This window comes from Cyclopterus lumpus, chromosome 22, assembly GCF_009769545.1.
Source record: "Cyclopterus lumpus isolate fCycLum1 chromosome 22, fCycLum1.pri, whole genome shotgun sequence".
NCBI classification, from domain to species: Eukaryota; Metazoa; Chordata; class Actinopteri; order Perciformes; family Cyclopteridae; genus Cyclopterus; species Cyclopterus lumpus.
The window spans coordinates 9863429-9888350 of record NC_046987.1 but is presented as its reverse complement, the minus strand read 5'-3'; the positions used below and the strand labels follow the sequence as shown (position 1 = coordinate 9888350).

The following is a 24922-nucleotide window of genomic DNA, read 5'->3' as shown; positions in this document are numbered from 1 at the left end:
AGCCATAATAGAGTGTAATATGGTTATCATTGCAAAAGCCACTGATAATGAGCCAGCCAGTGTGGTTTGTGATATGAACAGCCCCAGCTCCAAATGACTTACCACACTGCGGGTGAACTTCTCCAAGGAGGTGCGGCGGCCCTGTTCAGTGTCTGCTGGCTGCTGTTTTGGGAGGGGGGGAAGCAGGGTGAGTGTTTGTTGTAGGGGGGAGGTCAGGGGGTGATGTAGTTAGTCAGGAAAAAAGGGGCCAAGCATTGCAAAAGATGAGGGCCGAGGACAATGTGGGATATTTTTTTGTAGGAAATTGAGTGGGGGCAGTGACAGGCCAGCAGAAGGAGCAGTGTCCACATGGGAGGGGAGAAAGGCTAGCATGAACAGAGGCAGCTGTGATTGTCTGAAAAGCTCCATATTACACAGTAACTGCTAAATGACAGCTTATTGTTTCGCTGTGCATGTCCTAAAGTGACACAGATAGCAAAAAAACCCAAAGCTAACCAAATCACCATCACTACACCATGAGGCACCTGTCAAACACACACACTTCACTCTTCTGCCTGCTTATTTTTATTGACAGCACGACTGTAGTCCCTCTTGTATACAGCAGTTTGCCTGTGTTTGGCATATGGTGTAATGTCTTTCGAGACTGCCCCCCCGACATTTGACATCATTTAGCAGTTTCCTTGCACCTGCATCTTGGGCACAGTTGTTCTGCCTTTTACGGGCTCTGTAAGTAGCCTCATGACAGTCTCAAACTGCAGATACCTTGTTAAGAACTGTCAAATGACCATAAGATGGCCCATATGTGTAGCATATGAAATTGCTTTTCCCATGTACTGTATATTTAAAAAAATAACTAACTAGTGGTAGAAGAAATATTCAGATCTTTTACTCAAGTAAAAGTAGCAATACCACAGTGTAGAAATAACCTGTTACAAGTAAAAGTCATGCATTAAAATATTAAGCACAACAGTATTAGCATCAAGTAGAAATGCAATAATGCAGAACGCCTCATTTCAGAATAATATCTATTCACTGATGCATTCATGGGAAAGCATCTCTAATGTTGCAGCTGGTAAAGTTTGGTCAAAGTGTACCCACATTATTTAGCATAATCTCTAATGATACATCATGATTTAGTTGATTGTATGTTGTATTACTAATCTAAATACGCAAAGTAACTAAAGCTGTCAAATAAATGTCATGGAATGAAGTACAATATATGCCGCTACTTGAGTATTTCTATCCCATATACTTTGTACTTCTCCATCAATTTAAAGTACAAATACCTCAACATTCTACTACAGTGTAAATTCTACTTAGTTACATGGGGGCCGTATTTTGGGGGTGACGCAACGACCAGTGCAATAAAATGGAAATAAACTTTAAATTGAATTAAACATTCCCCAGGCAGTGCTTCTATATCATTAAATGTATATCAGTGATAATTTACATTGATTTGCTGTTTCAGAGCAATGACACCAGTGATGTGAGAGAGTATTTAATAATCATCACACCTCTGATCCAATATATATATATATATATATATATACATATATATATACATATATATATATATATATATATATATATTTGACTTCTATATATATATATATATATATATATATTTGACTTCTATATATATATATATATATATATATATATTTGACTTCTATATATATATATATATATATATATATATATATATATATTTGACTTCTATATATATATATATATATATATATATATATATATATATATATATATATATATATATATGTCACTTCTCCCAGCCCTCTGTACTGCTGCAAAAACAAAGGCTTAGCACTTTCCGTTGTACTTGTGCGATTTGCCCTGTATGTTTTTACTGACTACATGCATACAAATATGAACCTGAAATGTTTTTTTAATCATTAAGAGTGAGCCAGGACAAGGGTCAACGAGTGCAGCTCACCTTCTTTCTGGCTAACAGGAGGTCTTGGTAGATGTTGGATCGCAAAAAGCGTGCATAGCTGTCACTTTTCATTAGCTTGAATATGTGCTCCTGCAATAGAAAGAAAAACTGATGAGTGTGTGTTGGCCCGGAACAGAAGGCAGTGTAAAGGGAAAATGAAGACAATAACGGAGGTTGGATTATGGTAATGCAACGCATGCGTGTGTGATTCAGAGTTGGTGATGCAAACCGAGCGTGCTGACTTGAGCGGCAGAGTAATATCCTGCCAGTGAGCGGGGTTCCACGTCACACATCGCCAACCCACTTTGAACCAGAGGAATTCATGGTGAACCAACCGAGCAGCCTATTCATGGCATTACTCGCCTCATTAGGCTCTGGCACAAAGACACTCAAGTCATTCTCTCCTCTCTCTTTCTGTTCCTCCTTGCTCTCTCATTCGTTCACTTTTGTAACACGAGTGGGGTGGAAGGGTTCAGTGTTTCCTTGGTGGATGGGAGATGAAATCAGTGGCTGTGGCGTGTGTATTCTAAACAGGGATGTAGTGGAGGGAAACCCCATTTTTATTTAGAAAAAAATAGAGCTTATATAGAGGGCATATCAAAATATATATATTAACTGTACAGGCTACAGTTTCAGCATTCTTTATGTAGCACAACATCCCTTTTTTAAGTACTGTAACAATGTCCACAGGCTTAGGTGTGTTGGTATGTGTCTGCTGTTGATTCAGACTTGTGTTAGTGTGTCCATCTGTGTGTGATCGTGTGTAGTTATGTGAATTCATCCATGAGGAAGAAACAACACTGTCCACCTGAGCGTCCTCGTAGCTGTATCTGCCGGGGTCTTTGAGGTTCTGGCTGGTGCGCTCGAAGCTGTGAGAGTCCAGGTTGATGGAGCTTGGTGCGCCCTCGGCCAGAAACTCCTGCCAGATCTCCTGCGCCCTGGAGGACACTTCCTGGAGCGGCCGCCGCTTCAGATCCTGCACCGCTAACCAGAACCTACAACGGCATCACATCTAATCTCAATCTAACAACTTCCCTGAAAGATGAGAGTGTGTATTGAACAAATGACCGTTCAGCTACCTGTCTTGTTATATTCAATCTGCTGACGATGCCATTTATTATGATTACTGAATACATTTGAATATTTCTATTATATACAGTTTACATCATATGCACCATCAAAACGTTCACTTGCATAACATTTGTGTTTGCATATATAATATATATATATATATATATATATATATATATATATATATAATATATGCATAATAATGCATATATATATGTATATATACATATATATATATTATATATGCATCATATACATATGTATACAAATATAACATAGTATATATATAGTATAATATTATATACTATATATTATATTCTAATATTATATGTGATGTATTATATAGTACATTTCATATACATTTGAAAATATTCCCCTTTCCATAATTTACAAGGTTGTACTTCTGAAATCTTCATCAGCAAAGTAACAGTAAAATGTAGTGAAGCAGAAGTACAAAGTAACATAAAAAGGAAATACTCAAGTAGAGTATAGTACCTCAAAACTGTACTATGTTACTTGATTGAATGTAGTTTCCTACACTGTGCATGGCATTAATAATATATGTGTTTCTGAAAAGTATAATGGAGTTATAGTAGTTATAAAAAACCTTGGCTTCTATGCAGAAAGATGCCCAAAATCTAATTACATCACCAACTTTCTAGTATTGGTTAGTTATTGTATTGCATCATTATTGACATGTTTCACAGAGAAGTAATCATGTTATTCATTGTTAATATAACAATATATAATATAATGATTATATCCACTGTAAGAAAGGCACAAGGTACAATGTCATTCTCACCTCAGGTTCTCTGAGCTGAACTCGGACTCGAGGAACTTCAGGAACTGGTCTCGTCCCACCGGATCTTTCAAAGCCTCCTCCAGAGAGAAGCCCCATTTCTTCACACGCTGCTGGCTGGGGTCACGACTGATCAGGAGAAAACAGATTTGAAAGAACAGAATAAAATGGTGTACATAGAGCTGAGGCCAGAATAAACCTTTGGGAATGCCAGCATTACTTCTTATTTGAGACAAGATAGAAACAGACAGTTCCTTTCTAAGTTATCAGCACCGAGAACTCTACGCTTCACCGGACCTCAGGGTGGGTTTAAGCTTCATCAGCCTCCCAACATGCCCCCCCCCCTCTCCTCAGCCTCACCTTGCCTCAAAGTCCCAGAAGGAAGCGTCATCACTGATCCAGGGGTTGGAAGGCTCTGTGGCCGACACAAAGGGGTCATATTCTATGAACTGCTCCGTGTAGCTCATCAGACTGTCCGCCACTTTGGAAACCTTCATGCAGTGTCTGTCCAGCTGGATGTTCAAGAAGGTAATCTGATGAAGGAAGAGGAAGAATAATGAGGAAGCTAAATAAGGTAACAGCTCATCAGTCTGCGTCGCTGACTGTCGTTATGATGGATGGGTGAGGCCGACTGGTGGTAATGACCTGCGGAGGAGACTCTCACACCATGATTTACCTCCTTCTGAACGTCCTCCCTGGTGGTCTTCCTGGTCGGCTGGGAGCTGATGTGGACGGGACTCGGCTGGCTCTGGCCATCATCTGGAACCCCGTAGACCGACTGAAGGAGACAAGAGACATGTTTTGTATTGATGCCTTTGTTGTTGTTTTGACAAACCATGTCAGATCAGGGACTCGGTCTTGCAGTTTGATGAATGTCAGGTAATAGTTGTGCAACCAGTGGCATCATCATGGCCTCAGTTTTGAGTTTGGGAATTTGGGGCCTGAAGATAAGTTTATGATTTACATTTACACACAGATCATATGATGGGTTTGAAGAATCCGTTGAGTCTTTAGATCTTTGATTTTTTACACACACATATTTATGTATTTGTAAAAGTACGTTATTAATCCCTTTCAGGGAAATTATTATTATTATTTATATTTATTCTGTAAATAATACTATGTTTCATATATATTATAAAATGTGATTTTTGTAAATATTTCAAAACTAAATTTATACAAACATTGTATGTTTTTATTACAAAATGACAAACTGTGCTTTGTAATGTATAAGATATTATTATTATATATTATTATATTATTTTTTTAGATGTCGCATTTTGTAAGAGAAGAAAGTCCACAAAAAAGTTTCATATTTATACATTTAAATATACAAAAATGTAGATAAAAATTCTTCAGATTCTATTTCTTTTAAGATTCATAAAAATACAAATAAAGTAAACGCTGCTGAACCTCAGCACCTAAAAACTTCTGATTTATATGTGATTTATAGGAACGGTTTGTTCAAAAACGGTTAATCTTTCCTCTGCTCACCTTTTTTACCCTGTGTGGGTTCCTCTCTCTCCGGCACTTGCGGATGTCCATCTCTGTGGTGTTGACACAGCCTGGCTGTGGGAGGCAACAGGAGACAGAGCATGTTCCGGGGTCACATAACGGCGGATCTCCAGCATGCATTGTCTGCACCTGTCCTCCTCACACAATATAATTATGTTTCTCTATTCAGAAATGCCACGCTCACAAAAGGCTTGTATGCAAAGTGACTGGCACCAAATAGGATTCTGCTCCCCACAACGAAGCAATAAGGATCTCAGCTGAAGAGTGTGTTGAGCTGAATTTGGTGTTTTCAGGCATAACATGCTAAAATGGTCTACCAACATAACAGCCCTTCTTTTCTTTCTTTCTTCTTCATTCATTTCCTTTGTTTCACTGTTACTTGCATCTGACCTCCCTTTCCTTTCTTTTTGTCATGACTCTGGCCCTAACTTACCACTGGTCGATGGACGTCCCAGAAGGCCCTCTCCTGGCTGTCCAGGATCTTTCTATCTGCCTTGTCCTTCTTCCTGTCAATCCTGTTAACAAAGGAGCCACTTATATACAGAACAGATATCTGAAATATCAGGTCAAACACAAAGAATCAGGCCCCGTAATTTAGTCACACACTCTCACAAACACGCACACACAGCTAGATAGACACATACATGTTTATACCACTTGCAGGGCACACTAGGGAGCAGCACACTAGTGTCTCTTTGTCTGCTCGCCCCACAAAGGGACACAAGGTTTTGAACACTTATATATCACCCCCACTTGTATAAAACTGTGGTCAATAAACAATGACAAGACTTTCCAGAAAGGATTGAAGGGACATGAATGCTGTACTTACACATGCAAGCCACTAGATGGAAGTATTGCTAAGAGATAGAAGTCAAGGGGAACTGTGTTTGTTTAATTCCATAGGGGGTGCTTGATGTATTTTATGCATGTAACCCTGCAGTCAATGCAAGGCATGAAAACAGAGCAACTAACACAGCAAAATGAAGCATTTTCTCTTACTAGGGGAAACACAACTGACATTATGCATGCAGCAAAAGGTTAGTATGAATGTATAAACAGGATGTAATCAACATCTCTCTATATGCTGTTGTAAGTGTGTCACGTAAGCACGGCTCTGACGTCAAGCGGCGACATGTTCTGACTCACACACACACTCGTCTACTCACTTGACTTGAGCCTCAGCTTGCATGAAGATAAATTCCCACTTCCGGGCGAATGCCCTCTGCAGCCGGGCGAGGTTTTCCTGGGAGAGCCAATCAGACACGACGTTAGCGGGGCAGATTATTTGAAATCAAGGCCTTTAGTTGATTACGTTATTAATTTACCGTGATGGCCACAGCTGCCATAACTTTGGATTACCGTTGAGATGAGGCGACCTCTCACTAAGGTGTACCTGAACAAGTTACTGAGCTGCTGATGCCACTACATATTTGGCATTTCAGGCATAATCTAGGGACTGTTTTGGTAAACACAATTACTAATTGAATCAGTGCACACTTTGGTAAATATGTTATTTCGTCCTGAAAGTTCCAGGAAGTTGGTCTGTACTAAATATGAAGCTACAGCAAAATGCCGGTTAGCTTAGCTGAGCATAAAGACTGGAAATGGGGACAGCTAGCCTGGCTTTGTCTAAATACCTTTAAAGTTCACTAATTAACACATTATATCTCAATAGTTTAATCTGTACAAAGAAGTTGTGTTTTTAGATATCCCTCATGTGAGACACAGCAGATAACAACAAGCGATGGCTGTGACTCATAAACAACCCCATGACTTCATTGGGTGTAACTCACATGATACATTTTGCTTGAGTAAAATAAATAAAAGCTTCACACGCTCTTTAAAGCTCCGTAATGTACACATATCAAAGCTTCCTAGCAAGTTGTACAGCCTTAATAACACCACTCAAATATACAGTACATGACATCATTACAGAGATAGAATACATTCTGAGTACCAACTAGCAAGCATGATAACAGCGAGAGCAATGAGGCCTGGAGGCAAAAAGTGACCTGAATAGGAGTGAAAGTAAGTCTACTGGACCATAGATGCAGAGTAGTTTAGAATATGGAAGTGCAGCGGATTGCTACTGTATAACAGCAAGAGATCAGCACTCCAGTAATACCCCTTTTGAGACTGTATTGATCTGCTGATGCCAAGCAGGCCTATACATATGTATCTTTGGGTACAGTAAATGACTGCATTGTAGACAGCTAAATGGTGCTCATGAAAAAAAAAAAAGAAGCCCTTTGACAGAATTGTATTTAAGTCTGTAATTTGATAATGTTTTTTTGCTGGGATGAATGGATTTTGTCATTTTGTTAAAGCTCTTTTGTTTCTCATCCATGTGAAAGAAAACAGGGAATTCAGAGTGTCATCATATTATGGTCTGTACACAATGATAGCACTGAACTGGGAGCTTCCTGGCAATCGCAAAACATAAACAGTGTACTTACAGCCTCATAGTCAGCTAGCTCAAGCCTGGCCTTATTCTGCATGGTGCGCTTGCACAGGTAAATGGCTGGAGGAGGCGGAAAGGGAGAAAGAGAGAGAGACATGAAGAGGGTGATGGAGTTAGTCAAATGGGTTGTCTCTTTTTTTTTTTACTGAGGTCCCACCTGTGTGAACCAAAGTAATGGAAGACAATGTGTTCTCTTCTAAAATAACAAGCCTCAAGTAAATGCCATGCAGAGAACTGGAGATGTGGGTATATCAGAGACCGTCCCTTTATTTTGTTTGGCTAATCTTATCCCACAGGATTCTCTGTAGTGGGCACTCCTCGGGGCCATGTGGATCAATCCTCAACAGTGTCAACGACAGATCTACAGTGTGAGCTGTGTATCAGAGAGAGAACTGAAGGCATTAGCAAGATCTTACTGGTTTGGAGAGAGAGGCAACAAATGGAGACTGTGTGACTCACCATAGTCTGTGTTCTCAGGCTCCCAACAGTTTGAAGGCCAGAAGTATGGAGACTGACGAAAACAGAAGGGGATGAAACAGAAACAGTATGTTTATTTACGCAAATAATCAGAATTACATTATTTTCTTGCCATAAGTGTCTAGAAAAACAATAATATTTTCCAATATGAATGTTGGAATCTCATTTCTCCCACCACCCACGCTCCCTCTGCACTTCCACACACAGAAGTCAAAAGACAACTCATTGCTTCACGATGATCCTTGATGTCCGCATGCTGCACATAACTATCTGGGGAGCAATGCTATCTATATTCTCTCTATCCATATTTAATTGTCTATTGCAACTGATATTACACATTCAAAATTCATTCCCAAGTCCATTAATAATGAATCACTCACATCTATCATGCATTCTTAATAACAGGGCAGAATTAGAAGTTGGTGATACTCAACCACATATTTTATTCTATTATGACTCATCACGTTAATTAGCATAAGGGCAAATGGCTGACACTAATGAACGTGCTTGTTAGAGTGTAATGAACAAAAAGGTTAACATGCATGCACTCATTAGCATTATAAACATCATCGAGGATAAAGTTGAACTATAAGACTCCACTGCATGCGCAAAAAATTAGAATTTGTGACAAACAGAAGACAGTTGTCATTAAATATGGGGTTTCTTCCAGAATAGTATCTATTTACAGACTAGCATATAAAAACCTGCCATCGCGCCTCGCAGCACAGCTATGGAGCCTGGCCAATGCATTTCAAATGCACCGTAAACTCTTTTTACATGTTCTGATGACGTGGGCCTGTTGCATCACGACGACATCAGAGGGAATATTTTTAGCCCTCGCTGAATGAGCAAGTGTGACACACGCTGCCCTCCCTGCGCAGGCACAATAATGGCTTTTAATGTCGAGCAATGGAGGTGAAGATAAATGCATTCAGAGGTAGATTGAGGGGGTGGAGCAGGGGTAGGCTGGTGACGGTGAAAGGTGCAGAGCCAGGGCCCAGCTTCCCATTGGGGCGTTTGCCCTGTGCAGCTGGCCAGGATTGAGATGCTGATGGCCCAGTCACAGTAATGAGTCATCGTGGAGCCCGTTAGCCATCAGAGGAACCTAGAGGGGATACAAAAACCTCTTCTAACAAGCTGCACTGCTGGCCCGTGGGCCCCGTTCTGCGGCCCACCTCCTGCTCTGACGCAGCGTCCAGCAGGGATATACAGTATCGACCTTGGTGGGGTGAGTAATAGGCTTAGCAAGGATTGCTCTCATTAGCATCACGCAATACACATATCCCACACATATCAGGGATACACATGGAGGAGCTTCTTGTACCTGAAAGCGATAAAGGGTTCCATCATCTTTAAGTGTCAGGACATGGTCGGAGATGGGGAAGATGTAGCCATGGGCAGCGATGAGACTCCCAAGGTGGATGGCTTCGGCTGTCGACAGGAGAGAAGGGGGGGGGGGGGGGGGGGGGGGGGAGGTTGCATTTAAAATTACCATCCTCTTTAATTGAGCTCTATTGTACTTACATGTAACAACAGATTTCTCAGCAGGCTTACCTGGATCCTCAATGGAGAGGTTTTTCACCAGCCACTGAACAATGTCAGCCCCTGGCATTCAGAGAAGGACTTTGGTTAGAAGTGCTACATGAGCAATGGTGTTCGACAAAGGCTACAAACACAAATGGGCTTTGAGGAAGCCTTTGGGATTCGTCTCCGTTCAAAGTTGTGTGTCGAAGCCGAGTAGGTGTCTGAACATAATGTTAATTGGTTTGCAGTCCTGTCTCTCTCTCTCTCTCTGCTCCTGGACAGCACAATATTTGGCCCCGTCATTGTGCATTGGCAGAGGTTGCTGAAAATATCGAGAGGCTAGCGGGCCTGGGGGGACCAATGTGAAGCAGGGACTCAGAAATAACCTTTGGGAGAGCTGGAGTGACCTCACCGTCCAACACTGGTGACTCATGTCATACACAAGCACACCAACACATGACGGAGTACAGTGCACACACACAGATGGACACAGACAGAAAAGAGAAAGAGAAAAGTGTGACGAGGTCAGTGTCTCAGTGGCCTCAGTGGCTTAGGTCTTCATCGGCTTCCAACTGGAAAAGCAGCCGTTCAAATGAGCCCAAAAAGTAATATTTGCTTGTCTAAACAAACAGACACACACACGCACATACACATAATCATTATCACGCCAAGTAGGTAAGTAAGTACGCAGCCATATAGAGTAATGAGGAATGTCCTCTTCATACAGGCAGACGCACACTAACCTGACACCACACTGGGGATCTTGGAGAGGAAGCTTTTGACAGTCCGGATGGCTACACCTCCGGCTTTCTCATCTTGTATTCTTGTAACAATGTCTTCAATCTGTGGAGGGGCCAGAGGGTGAATGTGTTAAAGAGTAAAACAAAATAAGGAAAATAAATCACATTATATTTTCTATAACAAATTCCTTTAACTACACAACTGTGGTTATTATGCATTTTTATATTATTTTATATTTTATATATATGTAAAGATATTTTGTACTACTTTTCAATCACAATAGGAGTTATTTACAGTCAAGAAATTGTATTCAGGAGTGAGTTAAAGCTGCATCGACTCATATTTCGCACATGTGCTTGCAGCAGAACAAGCTGTAAACCCATCATTAACAATTTATCACTGAATAAGTTGCTGAAAAGGTTGCGGAGGTCTGCGCTCTCCGAGTGCCCTTCTAGTGGTACTTTACTATGAGTAAGACCTTTTAACAGTAAACCAGTCATGTGATCCATTACGAAAATAGAAACATAGATTAGTGCAGCTTTAAATTCAGATTTAGTAAAGATCTCATTTAACAAATGCAGTTTTGATAGGTATCTAAATATAAACTGCGTGGAATGCACTCTCTAAAACGCAGACCTGAAAGATAGATCAGGTCAAAGGGTCAGTAGATTGAATAGTTTACTGACGCACACAAACACGTACAATATTTGTAAGGAATAAAGCCACACGTTGGGGTGACTTATCCATCTGTGACAAGGACTTCAGTTGAAAGCTTTGGCCAATTGAAAATGGCCGTCACAGCCATTCCTCGGAGGCAGAGATAAACATCACACCTCCGACAGCCAGAGTTGCAAACAAATCACACATCAACCACCTAAAATCCGGCTCTGCACAGCACAGCTCGCCACTACACAGAGGAGAGCACATACTCAGAACAAGCAAACATCCAGTCATTCAAGGACACACCTGCACAAACACACACAGAGAGAAATCCATATCCAGAGTCCTAAACACACACATAGAAAAAGATTACTTATTATTAAAACAATCGGTGTTGGTCAAGTCCTTGGACAGTTGTTTATATAGCAGTCAGGTCAGGTGCTGTTTGGACGTAGAGCGGTCAGTGCTCTGTTGTAGAAATCCATCTCGATCAAAAATATCTTGATTTTGCACACTTGCAGCCAACCACATGCAGTACAATTCTTTATTGCTCCCTAAGCAGCTGTCTCATATTCCGGTGTTCAAGCCTTTGTGTCAAGAGTGTTTCCTGGGATGACTCATACATAGAGTTTCCTATCAACTTTACATTCTTAAATATAATATTGTCCCCAGGCCACTTCTTGATGTACTTTAATTCTGCAACATTTTGTAGCTTTAACACCAAAAAAAAAGAAGAATCTATTGGAAAAGTGGACAGTAAGGTAAAGAGAGAACAAGAAGAGGAGACTAGGGCAGCATGCTACAGCACATTTACTAAACCACCGATACAATCATAGGTAATCATCTTCACTGGCACAGCATTAAATGGAAGATTCATACACACGCTCCCATAAATCTAAAAACAAAACACCCTGATGCATATGGATTTAATAACACATAATGCAAAACAGAGAGGAGCGAGAGCTCCTCTGCTTGGCAAGACAATTACCAATCGCTCACCATAAGCTTGAGAGAGTGTTTATAATGAATTATTGAACGTCCACTATGGAGAATTACTGCCTCAACTCTTGTTGATGAATCGTTCTCAGTCTGGGAAGGCGAGAGGAGACAGAGAACTGCATCCTGTATTTTAGGTCTGCTTTCGCGTCCGTGTGTACAAACGGTTTTACATGAACACAATCAGGGGCACGGCAGATTAGCACTGACACGTCACAATCTTCCCTTTGAAGACAAACCTTCTGAGCAAAACAACGCTTTGAAAATCCGCTCTGTTCGACCCAGGAATCCTCAAATCCCCTGAGACAAAGCAACATGCGGAGGATTAGGTCCTTTTGCGCTCATGTAGCAACGGACCTTGGACTGGGTATATCGGGGTAGAAAGAAGAACTCATTATCTCCCTATAGGATGACAGAGGACAAGAAGTAGTTGGCGCTGTTACAGAAAGTGCCCATCATATCTCCTGGATGTACAAGCTAATGGTGTCTGCAGCTTGGTGTGGAGTGTTGTTGAGAGATGAAAAATGTCTGCTAGAATGCGATAACAGCACTTTGCCCTTCGCCAGCGAGCTCTATAAATGATTATCGGAAGAACACTTGTGTATCTTTCCACCATATGTTTGCATTTGCTGCAGATTTTTACCAATGCACTGCTGTGTGTGTGTGTGTGTGTGTGTGTGTGTGTGTGTGTGTGTGTTGTTCATATTATCTTTTATGGCTCTGGGGGCAGCACTAGCCTTCTATATGGCACACGTAGGAGGGTAAAGGTGTCGGCAGATTGTGAGGGAGCAGCTTCAGGTGAAAACCAACAACGGAAGCCACCGGTTAATAAAAAACATTTACTCCACATTAATGTCAGGGAAGGCCCGCCTGCTCTAATGTCTTAAACAAGAACATTACTCCCTGTTACATGGTTTTGTAATTGGGTTAACTTAATGAAGTGAGATACAAACCTAAATGAGAGCGTCAGTGATATAAATAACCATCAAGAAAACGTTGAACTAAGTGCGGAAATATTCACTTCTCCTACTAATTGAAACCACTGCCTTTTTTTCCTTCAAATATGGCCAGAGATGGAGCTATTAAAAACTGTCCCAGTCTTCAGAAATGAGACAGCTGCTAAAAGATGTATCAGGCGGTAATGGCGCTATTAATGATTCAGCAATCACCGGTGGGGCTGTGGCACACTTGTCATTGTTGAAAGACATTCAGGTCTGTGAGGAAAACGGCGTCCAGATGATGGGCGAAGAGCTACGTTCCTGGGCCCGGAGATGAGTTATGACGCCTCGGTGAGAGCTGAATGAAGATGAAATAGTGATGAGGCTTTGGAAAAGTTTTCAAGTTATTCTCATTTGTGTTGGAAGTGTACTCCGGAGCCATTGAGCTTCTCAATATAACGGAAAATCCTACTCCATAATCAAAGAATAGAACATAACAACAACACAACCACAGTTGCATTAGGCATAATATTCATAATATGACAGACGAAGGCACACTTCTGTTATTTAAATGTGGTATGACAATAATAGCCATTAAGCAACAATTCTAAATAAGTCTCAAGTACTATAATAATACTAATTTAATGATGCTTTCAGAATATTGCTCAAGCTTCCCAGATGGACAAGTGCACTCATTAGTCTGGAATAAAATAAATATAATATATATACTACAGTGACATTCAAAATAATTTCCAGTGACTAAATCAATGTAGTTCCTGCACTGTACTCCTCTAGGTCAGATCACATATGAATGCATCTTACCATAGTAAGCCTTCATCAATAAATGGAAATACTATCTAATGGTTATTTATCATCTGACCTCAGAACAGATGTTGTACACATTCACATTTAAAGGACTGTTTTGAAAGGTAGTTCATTCTCACTTCACAGAGGTTTGGAGCATTGGTCAGACATGAGGGAGGCTATTCACACAGCAGTGTCAACTAACCTGCACCCAGATGAACTGTTGTGCACTGCCCTCCCTCACGTGAACTGCTTTGTACGCTTTTATATTCCTGGCTTGGATCAAAACACTAAATGAAACGCTTTCGTTTTGGATATTGTTAGGATTGCTGACTGCTGCATCGCACCACAGACTTTAAGTCTGTTCCTTCACGGTGAGCTCTCTGGCTCACACCCTGAGTGTGTTGTCATAAGCACTGGCTTTTGCAGCATTTATCTTTCCAGACACTTGTGGGCTACTAGGACACCACCAACATAGTCGCCCCTCTTGGCAGTAAGCCTTCTTCTTTGTTTTATGTGTACATATTGTTTCGTCTAACTTCTGACAGATTTTCAGAAATTTCTTTGCAAATATATTCTTATAGACATCAAATTAAAAGAGATTTTTTGATAACTCAACAATTAGAATTACTTTCATTTTTATTGAATTTTTCTGTGCATTACTATATACTAAAAACATATGCAATCTTTAATTATTCCTCCAAATAATCATTAAAGGGCACACATTTGACTAGGTCTAGTTCTTTAGATCTTCAACAGTCAAAAAAAATATTATTTGAAGTTCTTGAAGTCATCATTGTCATTGCCAATATGATCACGTTGAGGTCGCATCAAAATTCTAATCTCAGATTCTCCTCATTCACTTTCAGCCCCTTTTACAAAAAGGACACGCGCCTCATTCTTCTTAATAATACGAAAGTAGTCCAGTTTTCATGCTTATATTGTCTTCAGGCCACTTCACGCTGCATAATAGAGTTAGCAATGACATTTGTATAATGTAATGACTGCAGAACACAAAACAATTGCATGTATATATATATTCATTGCACACATTCTGTCCTGGCCTATAACTCGCCACATGTGAAGTAAGTCCAAAGTCCACAACCTGTCACAAAACACTTTTTTGAGTGCCATTTTGACCTCTGCGCCATGCCGTGTGCATAATGAAGTGCGATCCAGCTGGTGTGTGCTGCCCTGGGGAACGAAGTGAGAATAAAGCCTGCTGGAGAGAGAGAACACCCCCTTCTTCCTTCTTCCCTCTTCCATCACTCCACCCCACTGCCACCACGATCCGACTCTAACGTGCCAAGTCATGATGAGGAAGCTGCGAGAGCCTCTCAGCTGGATCTGACAGACACTGCCGCGCAAGGAGCAACACAGCAGACTGGAAAAGCCCTGCCAACCGAGCGCGATGGTCGGAAAACTTATATTGCTCTGAAGAAGTGCGAAATGAATCACACATTTGCACATAATCACACACTGACACGTACCCACAGTCATGTGTTTAGCATGTGCGTTTGAACACATGCACAAAGACAAACAGTTGCTTCAAACTCTTGGCGATTCTCATCATTAAGAACAAATCACCTGATATGCCTAATATTGCATTTCAGTGAGGCATCAATTGTGTTCTGAAAGAGACATAATCACTCATCCATCCCACCTCCAAATTGCCATCTCCACAGGAATGCCCTGCAGGGAAAGGCTTTTCTCTTCTGCAATAAACAACTGTTTTCCCATTATGTCCTGCAGCTAAAGTATTTTACACTCCAGTGAAGCCATTTTCCCTTTTGCCAATACTTTTCATGTGTAATCCCTGTAATCATTAGTGGCGATGGATTATGAATGCACTAAAATATATTGTTTGAACGTGGGGAAAAGGACTCCTATTTACCTAAATCTGGGCTCTCTGGGTTACGTCATTTCGAGAAAAGCCTGCTGAAGGTTAAATGTATGCTAGAGCACATCGTTGTATTGGTTTCTTAAGGGTGTCCTCAAGGATGAGGTAACACATTGAGAGCATTTGGAATCAATGTGTTTGCTGGCAGTAAACTTGTAAACAAGCCATTCAAGCGATTAAGACCTCTCATATACCTGTGAACCAGCCCCCACAATTAAGTCACAACATCCAGTCCTATTCTGTCCTTCGGTCAGGTGTTGCCCTGTGGATTCATGTGTAATTTAATCACACACCAGGCATTAGCTGTCTCTTTAGCTCAAGTGGCAACAGCACAACAGAGACACTGTCCTGACAAAGAGGCTCAGAGGTACAGGACTGAACGAAGAGTCCAATTAGCTGCTGCTTGATTGCCCAACCAGCTGGATGCCCCTCAGGGAACCATGCTGACATCCAGAAGAGTCCAACTGTGCTACTGCGCTTCACTCTGAACCAGCGACGCCAATGTGTTGGCACGGAGAGTGTTGATGAGGACGCTTCTCTCTTGTTCGGGCCAGTTGAGGAACCCTTCTGGTAACTGATGTGGGTGCGAGGTGGAGATTTTGGGGATGGGATGGGTCGGGGTGCACGTGCCAGCTGAGATTCTCCATCTCCATGGCAACACAGTGGCGAGAAGAGCCAAGCAATTAAAAGTTTGTCAAGTTTGGTTCCGACACGGGCAGGAAGCCAGTTTGAGTAAATAACAATTACAGATTGTGCTCTTTGGATGGGAGGGATACTCTTGTTGTCAGTGCTTTCTGACTCTCTGTCTTTTTCTGTTTTCAAAAGAGGAATTAATAAGCTCTCTTCATGCTCCCCCAAATCAAAGGGAGATACGTAAAATCAAAGCTTTGGAGTTGACACAATTCTTGCAATGAAAATACAAATGGAAACTGTGCTCAGCTGAGCTATACTCACTATATACGCTTACCCACAGACCGCAGTGACTCATCGGGTCACCTTTCTGTTGATGAGACTCAAGGAGGACAGAAAAAGATCATCTGCGCTCTTGTAACTGTCTGTTGTTAGATACTCCACGGGTTGCTAAGAGCTTGAGTGCACGGACAACAGGAGTCGGCTGCTTCGGGAACAGATAGTCCACTCTAAAGCAAAGTGGTCTGTGCAGATACAGAGGCGACGTTTAAAAGAAACAACGTCTAAAATGAAAGGGCATCAGCAGCCACATGTTCAACTGGCTGCTTTTATTGGCCGGTTTTGCTCTGCTGTGTATTCATCTGCTTTTATTGCATTGGCGAAAATGAACCAGAGCTACAACAAGCCTGAAAAGGTCATTTGCTCCGGGGGGAGGGAGAGAATCGCATTACCTGCAGTTCACTCCTCTGCTAGATTTACCTCAGAGATCGTTTATGAACAGCAATTTACATGCAGGGCAGGTACATTCACTGCAAACACCTTTCACAGCATTTTGAGTGCCTGTGGGACTGTAAAGGTTTGGTTACTAATAAGGTTCAGTATCCTTAGAGCCACTCGTCTGTAATTAAGGAAGAAAAGGAAAGGAAGGCTATTGGCATGTGGAGTTACGAAAAACAACAAATAGGGAGAGGTGAAATGTGACAGCTCGGTGAGGAGAAGGTGTACAGAGTGTTCAAGGCAAAAAGCATCTGCTACTATCTTACTGATTGTCAGTTTCAAAGTAGTTATTTCCAGAGAAGCTTTTCTATCATTTATCAGCTTTTTTTCTCTCAGTACAGGGAGAAATATAAGCCTCGCCTCTAAGTCATAGCGTGAACACTGTTATGCAAGGCTGGGGTAAGCTGCTGAAATGTAAAAGTGGAAATCGACAATGGTGTGACAGTTTCGGATGAGTGGCAATGGATAACACTGCTATTCTGAGGATGTGGGTGAGGATGCTCACCGCTTAGAGCCCCAATGGAGGGCCTCCGACCGGGTACCATTCTGTCCAGTCCAGAGCTCAGTGGCTCATGGAAGCTACTCTTACACAAAGGTGATACTGACATTGAGTTCAGTTTGAATATTTTCAACTTTCTTGATCGATATACAGTATCTTCATTCTGGCTTCTTATCTGGGACACCGCACCAGCTAATAATGTAATAATACCTGCAGGAGATTGGTTTGAGGTGAGAAAACCTCGGGACCATCTGTCTATCTTTGATGTTGGCATCGTCCCCTGATGCGTCACTCCTGCCGATCCCATTCCTTAAGGCCTGGTGGTAATTGGGTTACAGATGAGAAGAGGCGTCATCAAGCCAGGGTTTGCCTCGTCCCTCACTGGGCTCACAAGCCTGTTCTTGATATTTGAGACACTGGAGACAAACTCTGTCATCGCAGAGTTGAGTCATTATCCGGGGAGAGGAGATATTTGGGCTTTTGAGGTCAACAACATCTTTCAATATTTACACCAGGGTCTACTTCATCTGTAGTAGTTGGCCATACACAATCAAAACTTGCACTTGAATTAATGGGTCCTTCTATTGAAACGCTGACACATGACACTTGATAGGCCTGATGCAACCACAAAAGACTGAGGAGGTTATTTGAGATGACAAGATACGTTCCTGTCATTACTGATTTATTGAATGTGTGCATGTGTGTGTGTGTAGCATGTAGAGGCACTTCAGAACCAAATGATGCATCACATCATAATCAGCTTAGCCAAGTTTGAATCTCTCTCTCTCTCTCTCCAATATGTTTCAAACCTCTGCACATTTCATGCCTCAGCTCAAAATGATACTGTTCCTCATGTGCACCTATATGCTTACACGCAATCAGTGAGAAAGAGTGGCCCTTGACCTTTCAAGATGCATGGATTTCCTGTCATGGCTCCTGGCATATGGAGGATTTGTATAGCTCAGCTGTGTATCATTAGGCTCCGTCCCCTTCGCCATAGGACTGTCACTCACACACCGCTGTAACTGGAGACCTGACTTCTGTGTTGGTTCTCCCACATGAGAATGGGAATGCTGACAGGCTTTTAGAGGTGAGGCATGTTACTGTGACAACAGAAGGAATAAGTGAAAAGGGCTGTGAAAGAGAAAGGAGGCATGGTGGAGCACATGGGGGTGGGGGTATGCCTCTGGTGTCTCACAGATATTTAGGAAACTGCAGTCAGACAGCGAGCAGCACATTCGCCAGCAGTTCTGTGTGTAATACGGAGCAGAATCAGGAAATTTTTCTTAGAGCATCATTTGAAGCCTGGTGAGGCGCTGTGAAAACCAATCTGTTCTCGCTGGGTGACAGATTTCCAATGCCGACAATAAAGCCTTGTCACTTCTTACTCGCGGGTACAGGTAATTAAATTCTGGTGTCTGGGCTGACATGCGGAGGGAAAACTTAATCTCACAATGCCACCGGGCAGCAGACAGCGCCACACATCTGTAATGTGCCCTTAGACCCAGCGGGGATGACTACTCTTCTTTATAAGGACCTGCAGGGAACATGTCAGCAGTGATGGCCTTTGTCACTCTGTCATCCTCTCCCTCACGTGCCACTCGTCCAATTGCCATCCTGTAATCGTCTTCTAATGAAACCGAATGAGGCCTGAGGCGGCCCGGGAAAGCTACACATGCATCAGAGGCAACACAATAAATGTGATTCATAACAGGACGTTACAGAGCTGTTTATCTTAAAGGCTGACTGAATGATATAATCAATATATCCTAAAGCACTACAGTAGGTGTTTTAAGGCATCAAATCTGTACTCACTGCTGATTGATTATCCATAATGTCGATAAGCCACCTTTAGTTCTAGCTAATGCATTTCCAGGCAGCGGCCACATTTGTTCATAAATCTTTTATTCTTTCCCCTCAGGGGAGTCAAAAATAAAGCTAGAATTTGCAACCTAACCAGCACAGCCCCTTTGAGTATTTAATATGATTCCTAGAAAGGGACTGGCCATGCTTTGTGATCCAATATCCTCTCAACATATTCAAAGTGAAGTGCAGTGTGCTTTTCTGTTTTTATTCCTGGCTGTATGCTATCTGTGCATGACAGCTGGCTATAATTTAGCAAAGGTTTGTGAGGGCAATCTGCAGAGCCACACCTGCTTTGTGACTTTGCACATCAGAAAATGTCTACTTATTTCCTCCACAACTGAAACTAAAAGCACTTCTCAGACCAGGGCTTATTCCTATCATAACCTATGAATACAATATCATCCAGAAAGAATAACTAAAATAATAACTGTACATTTTAAAAAAAGAGAGAGAATGGGGGAAAAAAAATTATTTGACTGTCTCAGTTAGCAAATTGTCCTTTAATATCTTTAAAATGAGGTCTGTTTTTGGAAGGCAGGACAATGTTGACCATGTAATATTTAGATAAAACTCTACAAAGCCCAAGACATTAATTGCAAAAAGGTCCATGACCTGTTTTACACAAAGACTTAGCATCTGCCAAATGCCATGCCCTCTTCCTTGTAATGCAAGTGCAATGCAAGGCTGAAGATTATATTTTACCTCACAACATTATTTGGCAAGAAGAAAAGATTAAGCTTATCACAGTGCTACCCCATAAAGGATATGGTGCTATTTTAAGAAGCTAGATGGACACAAGCCTGGACAGTTTAGTACGACAGCTTTCTGGGAAAAATGTCCACTCATAACCAGAGTTGCAGTGATGGGATTACTATTTTGAGTGAAATGACTTTCTCTGGCTGTGGAAATCGGATGCTTGCAAGGCACTTGTGTGTCTCACAGGTAAAACTGATGGAGGTATGGTATGGAGGCGGAAGCTCTGCAGGTGCACTCAGGGAATAACATATGTCTCATAGTTGTAGGAAAGGTGTACTGAAGAAAATAAATCAATAATATTCAGTGTTTGAAAAAAAAAAAAAAAAAAAAGCATGACCCAATGGCAACCCCTCCCAGTCGATGCATTGTGCTGACTAAAAACTCAGATTCGGGGACAGCCCGAACAATATTCACACCCACAACCCTCACTGTGGAAACAAATCACACATTTATGAATGTGCATTTGCTCCTTGCCGCCAGCTGTGCCTCTGAAGCGTGGGAATAACCATGTTAGCCTCCTCTCCTGTTCCCAAGCACGTCACCGCCTCACTCTCACTGCTGCCTGAGCCCGATCGATCCCGATTCTTACGAGCTTAAAAAGCCCCGCTACTCCCTTCCTACTGTCATTACCGTCAGTGAAGACCAATTTCCATTTAAAGCAAATGCAGCGGTGTCAAATTCAATGCTCGGTGTATTGGAGTGTCTAACTAAATGAGACTCATGTTGCCTGACACGTGTAAGAAGGAAGGTGGGATTAATAAAGGTCTCCCACTCTGGTAGACCATATAAGATAGTTGGTTTAGAGTACTCTCTGATGTGACATCTGTAAAACCCTGTACAAATGTTAATTGCTAATAGATCTTCAGATCAAAATGTAAGAGCAAGTGCAGCCTTTATCAAGCCAAACTCCAAAAGAGTCAAGGTGCGACATCACTCATCACTTTGATGAGAGTAATCACACTATGTTATGGATTAGGTCTCTATTGTATGAGCTATTGACTGAGTAATTGGAGTGGAAACGGGAGTAGGCACACAGCAAGGTCTCCCACAAGGACATAGCTATTATTTTCAAGCCGAGGAGGAAGAAATAGGAAAATCTAACTCACTCACATAATTTCAAATAGTCCAGCCTCCGTAACGTCACAAATTCAGTTTGAAATGTCCTCTGTCACTTTTGACAAATGGGTTGCTTTGTGACGGAGGCTGAGACTAAACCAAACATACACACAAGGACATCTCAGTCATTTGTCCAATTCATTTCTAGAGGTTGGGGAGTTGTAGTGACAGTGTACAACTTAACTGAGGAGCCCCAAGAGGCAAAGCTACAGAGTCAGGGTGGTCTGAAGTGAACTGAGGTTGGGGATGTGGTTCGGGGGTGCAGGTCTTTGCTCTGGAGGGAGGCCAAATTGTCTGGTCTGTCCTGCGAGGGCTGTTTAGTCTAGCTGGCCATGGTGATTCACATTCGGGGCCTGGGTGATTCATCCCCCCTTCAGCCTCGACCCAGAGACAATTACACGGAGTCACAGCACTCGGGCAACAGACACTTCCTTATTACCTGTGTGTGGTTCAACAGTGCACAGATGACACTCTGTCCCTCTCTGGCTGTTTCCCTCTCATCTGAGTCAGACCTTCTATTTTAAGGCCAACTCATTCCTATCTATCAGATGTGTCGATTAACAATTCAAACGGGAGCGTTGGCAGATGGTGCTGAGATTACAGTACATTTGTAAGGTTGCCGGTCAGCGTATTTCATTTACAGGCTTCATTGTGTGACAAGCTGCACTCAGCTCTATTATGCTCTTTGTCTTTGTCAGAGGTGATCAAAAGAGTCCATGCGTGTGTATTTTTGTTATTTTTGTTATTTTTCCTTCTGAAAAGAATAGGCTCTTTTCGTTAGAGTGGAAAGAGAGCCGTCTAATGAGGCACCCGAAGATTCAAATATAACATTATATTGTCATTGCGTAAGCGTTGTGCCGCTTTCCTCCTTCAGAGAGCCATACTTCATCGGCTGTATTTAGCTTATTGAGGACATTCTCATCGCCGCCTGGTCTGCCAAATCGAGGATAAAATGTACCATCAACAAAAAGAAACTGTCAGCAGTGACAAAATACTCCTTTTCTTTGATTAGCAGTGTGAAAATGGGACATGGGGAGGAGCACTTCTTGACTAGATCCCCGGAGGTTTGAACAAGTCGGAGTTAAAATTGCTGCTGCAATTGAAGCATGAAGAAGATAGAGTTGTAAAAAAGGGAAGAGTGGTGCAAAGGCAGGGTCAAAATCGGACCTGAAATAACATGGCCCTGCATTAAGACGCAGGCATGCATCTGAAAAGTGTCACTTAGTTTTCATTAAATGTAAGAGCTCTTATTCTGAGGTTCATTCCTTCTGACAATATTTATTTTTAATGCTCCTTTAAAGTTGTTACTTTGCAGGAATCTTCTGCCCTGGTGTCCTTAATGCTCAATCAACTGTTACATTTTCATTAACCGAATTGAGTAAAAGCAGACTTCCAGCTCTCTGCACGCACATATGATTTGGTTAGCCCCTTTAATGACCTGCGCCCATCAGCCTTGAACGTTACTGCCCCCTTGGAAACTAGATCAGTTCACAAAGTTAATCCATCTCCGTGGCTTAATGACGCAACACCAGCCGTTACAAATTAAATAAATAAAGGAGGACAGATAGGCTGAATACAATTACAAAGTAAACCTTCTGTAAATTAGGTTTTGATATTCTGAAAGGCAAGTATTAAAAAGGGAATGAAGATGCATAACTGGCATAACTGTCTTTAACATGAAGTCATAGCTCCATCTTACTGGTCAACACTTTTCACAATGTTTCTGGAAAATAAAAAGTTTTTGATATTCTTAAGCTTGTTCCTGGAAAGTATTTATGCCTTTTTGGTTTGATACAGTTAATTTGAAGCTGTACTGCAGCATTCAGCCAGATGATGATGTCATTTTAATTGACCGCCTCGTGGACTTTTGGGCTTAATACTACTTTTGAAATAGAATTTTAAGTGCCGTGAAGGAATATAATGATTGTCTCTGTCACTGTGAATGCATCTTTTTTTAAACTGTGACAAAACCATATGGGACTGTAAGAGCTTGTTCTCTTTTTACGTGCTATTTTGTACTGATACGGTGTGTCAGCACCACACAGGGCTGCAGTTCACCCAGCGAGTCACTGCTGTCAAGAGTGTCACCCCAGGCCACCGAGTTTATTGTTTATTAGCATCATCAGCAACAGTTTAACTGGGCACCAGTTTCCTATCTGATGCTATTACACGTCCACCCGAAGACTGTTAATGGAAACATTATCCGATGTGGAAATCCTCTCCATGTTAATTGCTTTAATTGTATCCATATTCCTAGTATTTCATATAATCTGCTCTGTAGGGGTGCAGTGAGCTCCTTTAGTGTCCACGGTTATTCAGAGCACAGAAGGAGGCATTTAAGGTGGACCCCGAGTGTGATTCCAAGCAGCCTTTTCAGCATGCGATGAGTGGTGGGTTGGACACCATTAAGAACCACAAAGTTCCCTATTAACATCACCCTATGCATGCATATGCAGCTGTACACTTCAGTCCCAATTCTAAGCACAGTAAAACTGGCTGCATTATTCAATTTGTTCTTTTAAGAGCACACTGTCAGCAATGTGCAATCTGGGAGTGAAACCAGGAGAGGCACTGGCAGAGGAAGGACTTTCCTCACTGGAGAAAAGCCTTTTATCACAGTGACAGTGATTCTCTATGGATGAGGTCAATAATCACACAGTACGCAGGCGGCCAAGACACTGTGGATTATTACCCAATTATGATTTGTTTTTCAGTGAACATCCAGGATCTTCATGTGTTGGTCCTTCTGCTCAACTGGAGAGAAGAGGCAGGCCAACACATTAAACAGTTGGTTATATAAGAGCTTTGCACTGTTGTTGTATCTTATTGACCCAACTTGGAAAGCAACCCACACTGGCACTTAGCATACAGGCGCACAGGCTTTAGTGCGACCCCGATAGCCCATACCAGCGTGTCAGATTAAGGCTCCCGTAATGCAAGCGGAGACGGTGTTAAAACGGTCATACATGATAAAGCACTGGGAGAACTTGCCCCTACAGCTGCAGAAGCAACATCCAGAGCGTTCGGCTGGACTTTGCTATCTTAAGTGCAGACAGAAACCGCAAGTAGTTGCCCGGAGACACCTCGGATGGAGGTTCGACATAAAAGAGGAGAGCTATACCCTCCATGCGCCCCAGGGGCAATGTCAGAGAGAGGAGAGAGGGTGACTCATGGGGCGGCAGCAGGAAGACGGGCAGACAAGCTTCCTCCTGACCAGCACAACTAGAGCAATGCAGTCCTCTCGGCCCTTCACACCAGCTGCCAGTCCCTGCTGTGGTATAGCGAATGGATAATGTGGGAAGTTGCTGTTTACAGTAATTTCATCTTCTCTTTTCAGTCAAGGCAGACTCTCTCTGGCTGTAATCTTTTACATATTTCCAGTATGTCTATTTTATCTGCATTGTAGGAGGGAAGGGAACTCCCTGTGTGTCCTGTCTTTAA

General features: G+C 42.0%; 1 protein-coding gene across 1 annotated transcript in view; it reads right to left on the bottom strand.

Annotated features, from left to right (window-relative positions):
• LOC117725424 (regulator of G-protein signaling 6-like) overlaps positions 1-24922 on the bottom strand; it is a 34973-nt gene that overhangs the window by 2375 nt on the left and 7676 nt on the right. Inside the window, exons 3-16 of the mRNA XM_034525580.1 lie at positions 10542-10641; positions 9829-9879; positions 9599-9705; positions 8257-8308; positions 7793-7857; positions 6503-6579; positions 5770-5851; positions 5316-5390; positions 4498-4599; positions 4182-4354; positions 3825-3950; positions 2760-2946; positions 1952-2041; positions 103-162 (exon numbers count right to left, since the gene is read on the bottom strand). Coding sequence (XP_034381471.1) covers positions 103-162; positions 1952-2041; positions 2760-2946; positions 3825-3950; positions 4182-4354; positions 4498-4599; positions 5316-5390; positions 5770-5851; positions 6503-6579; positions 7793-7857; positions 8257-8308; positions 9599-9705; positions 9829-9879; positions 10542-10641 — 1347 coding nt within the window. The remainder of the gene's footprint in view (positions 1-102; positions 163-1951; positions 2042-2759; positions 2947-3824; positions 3951-4181; positions 4355-4497; positions 4600-5315; positions 5391-5769; positions 5852-6502; positions 6580-7792; positions 7858-8256; positions 8309-9598; positions 9706-9828; positions 9880-10541; positions 10642-24922) is intronic.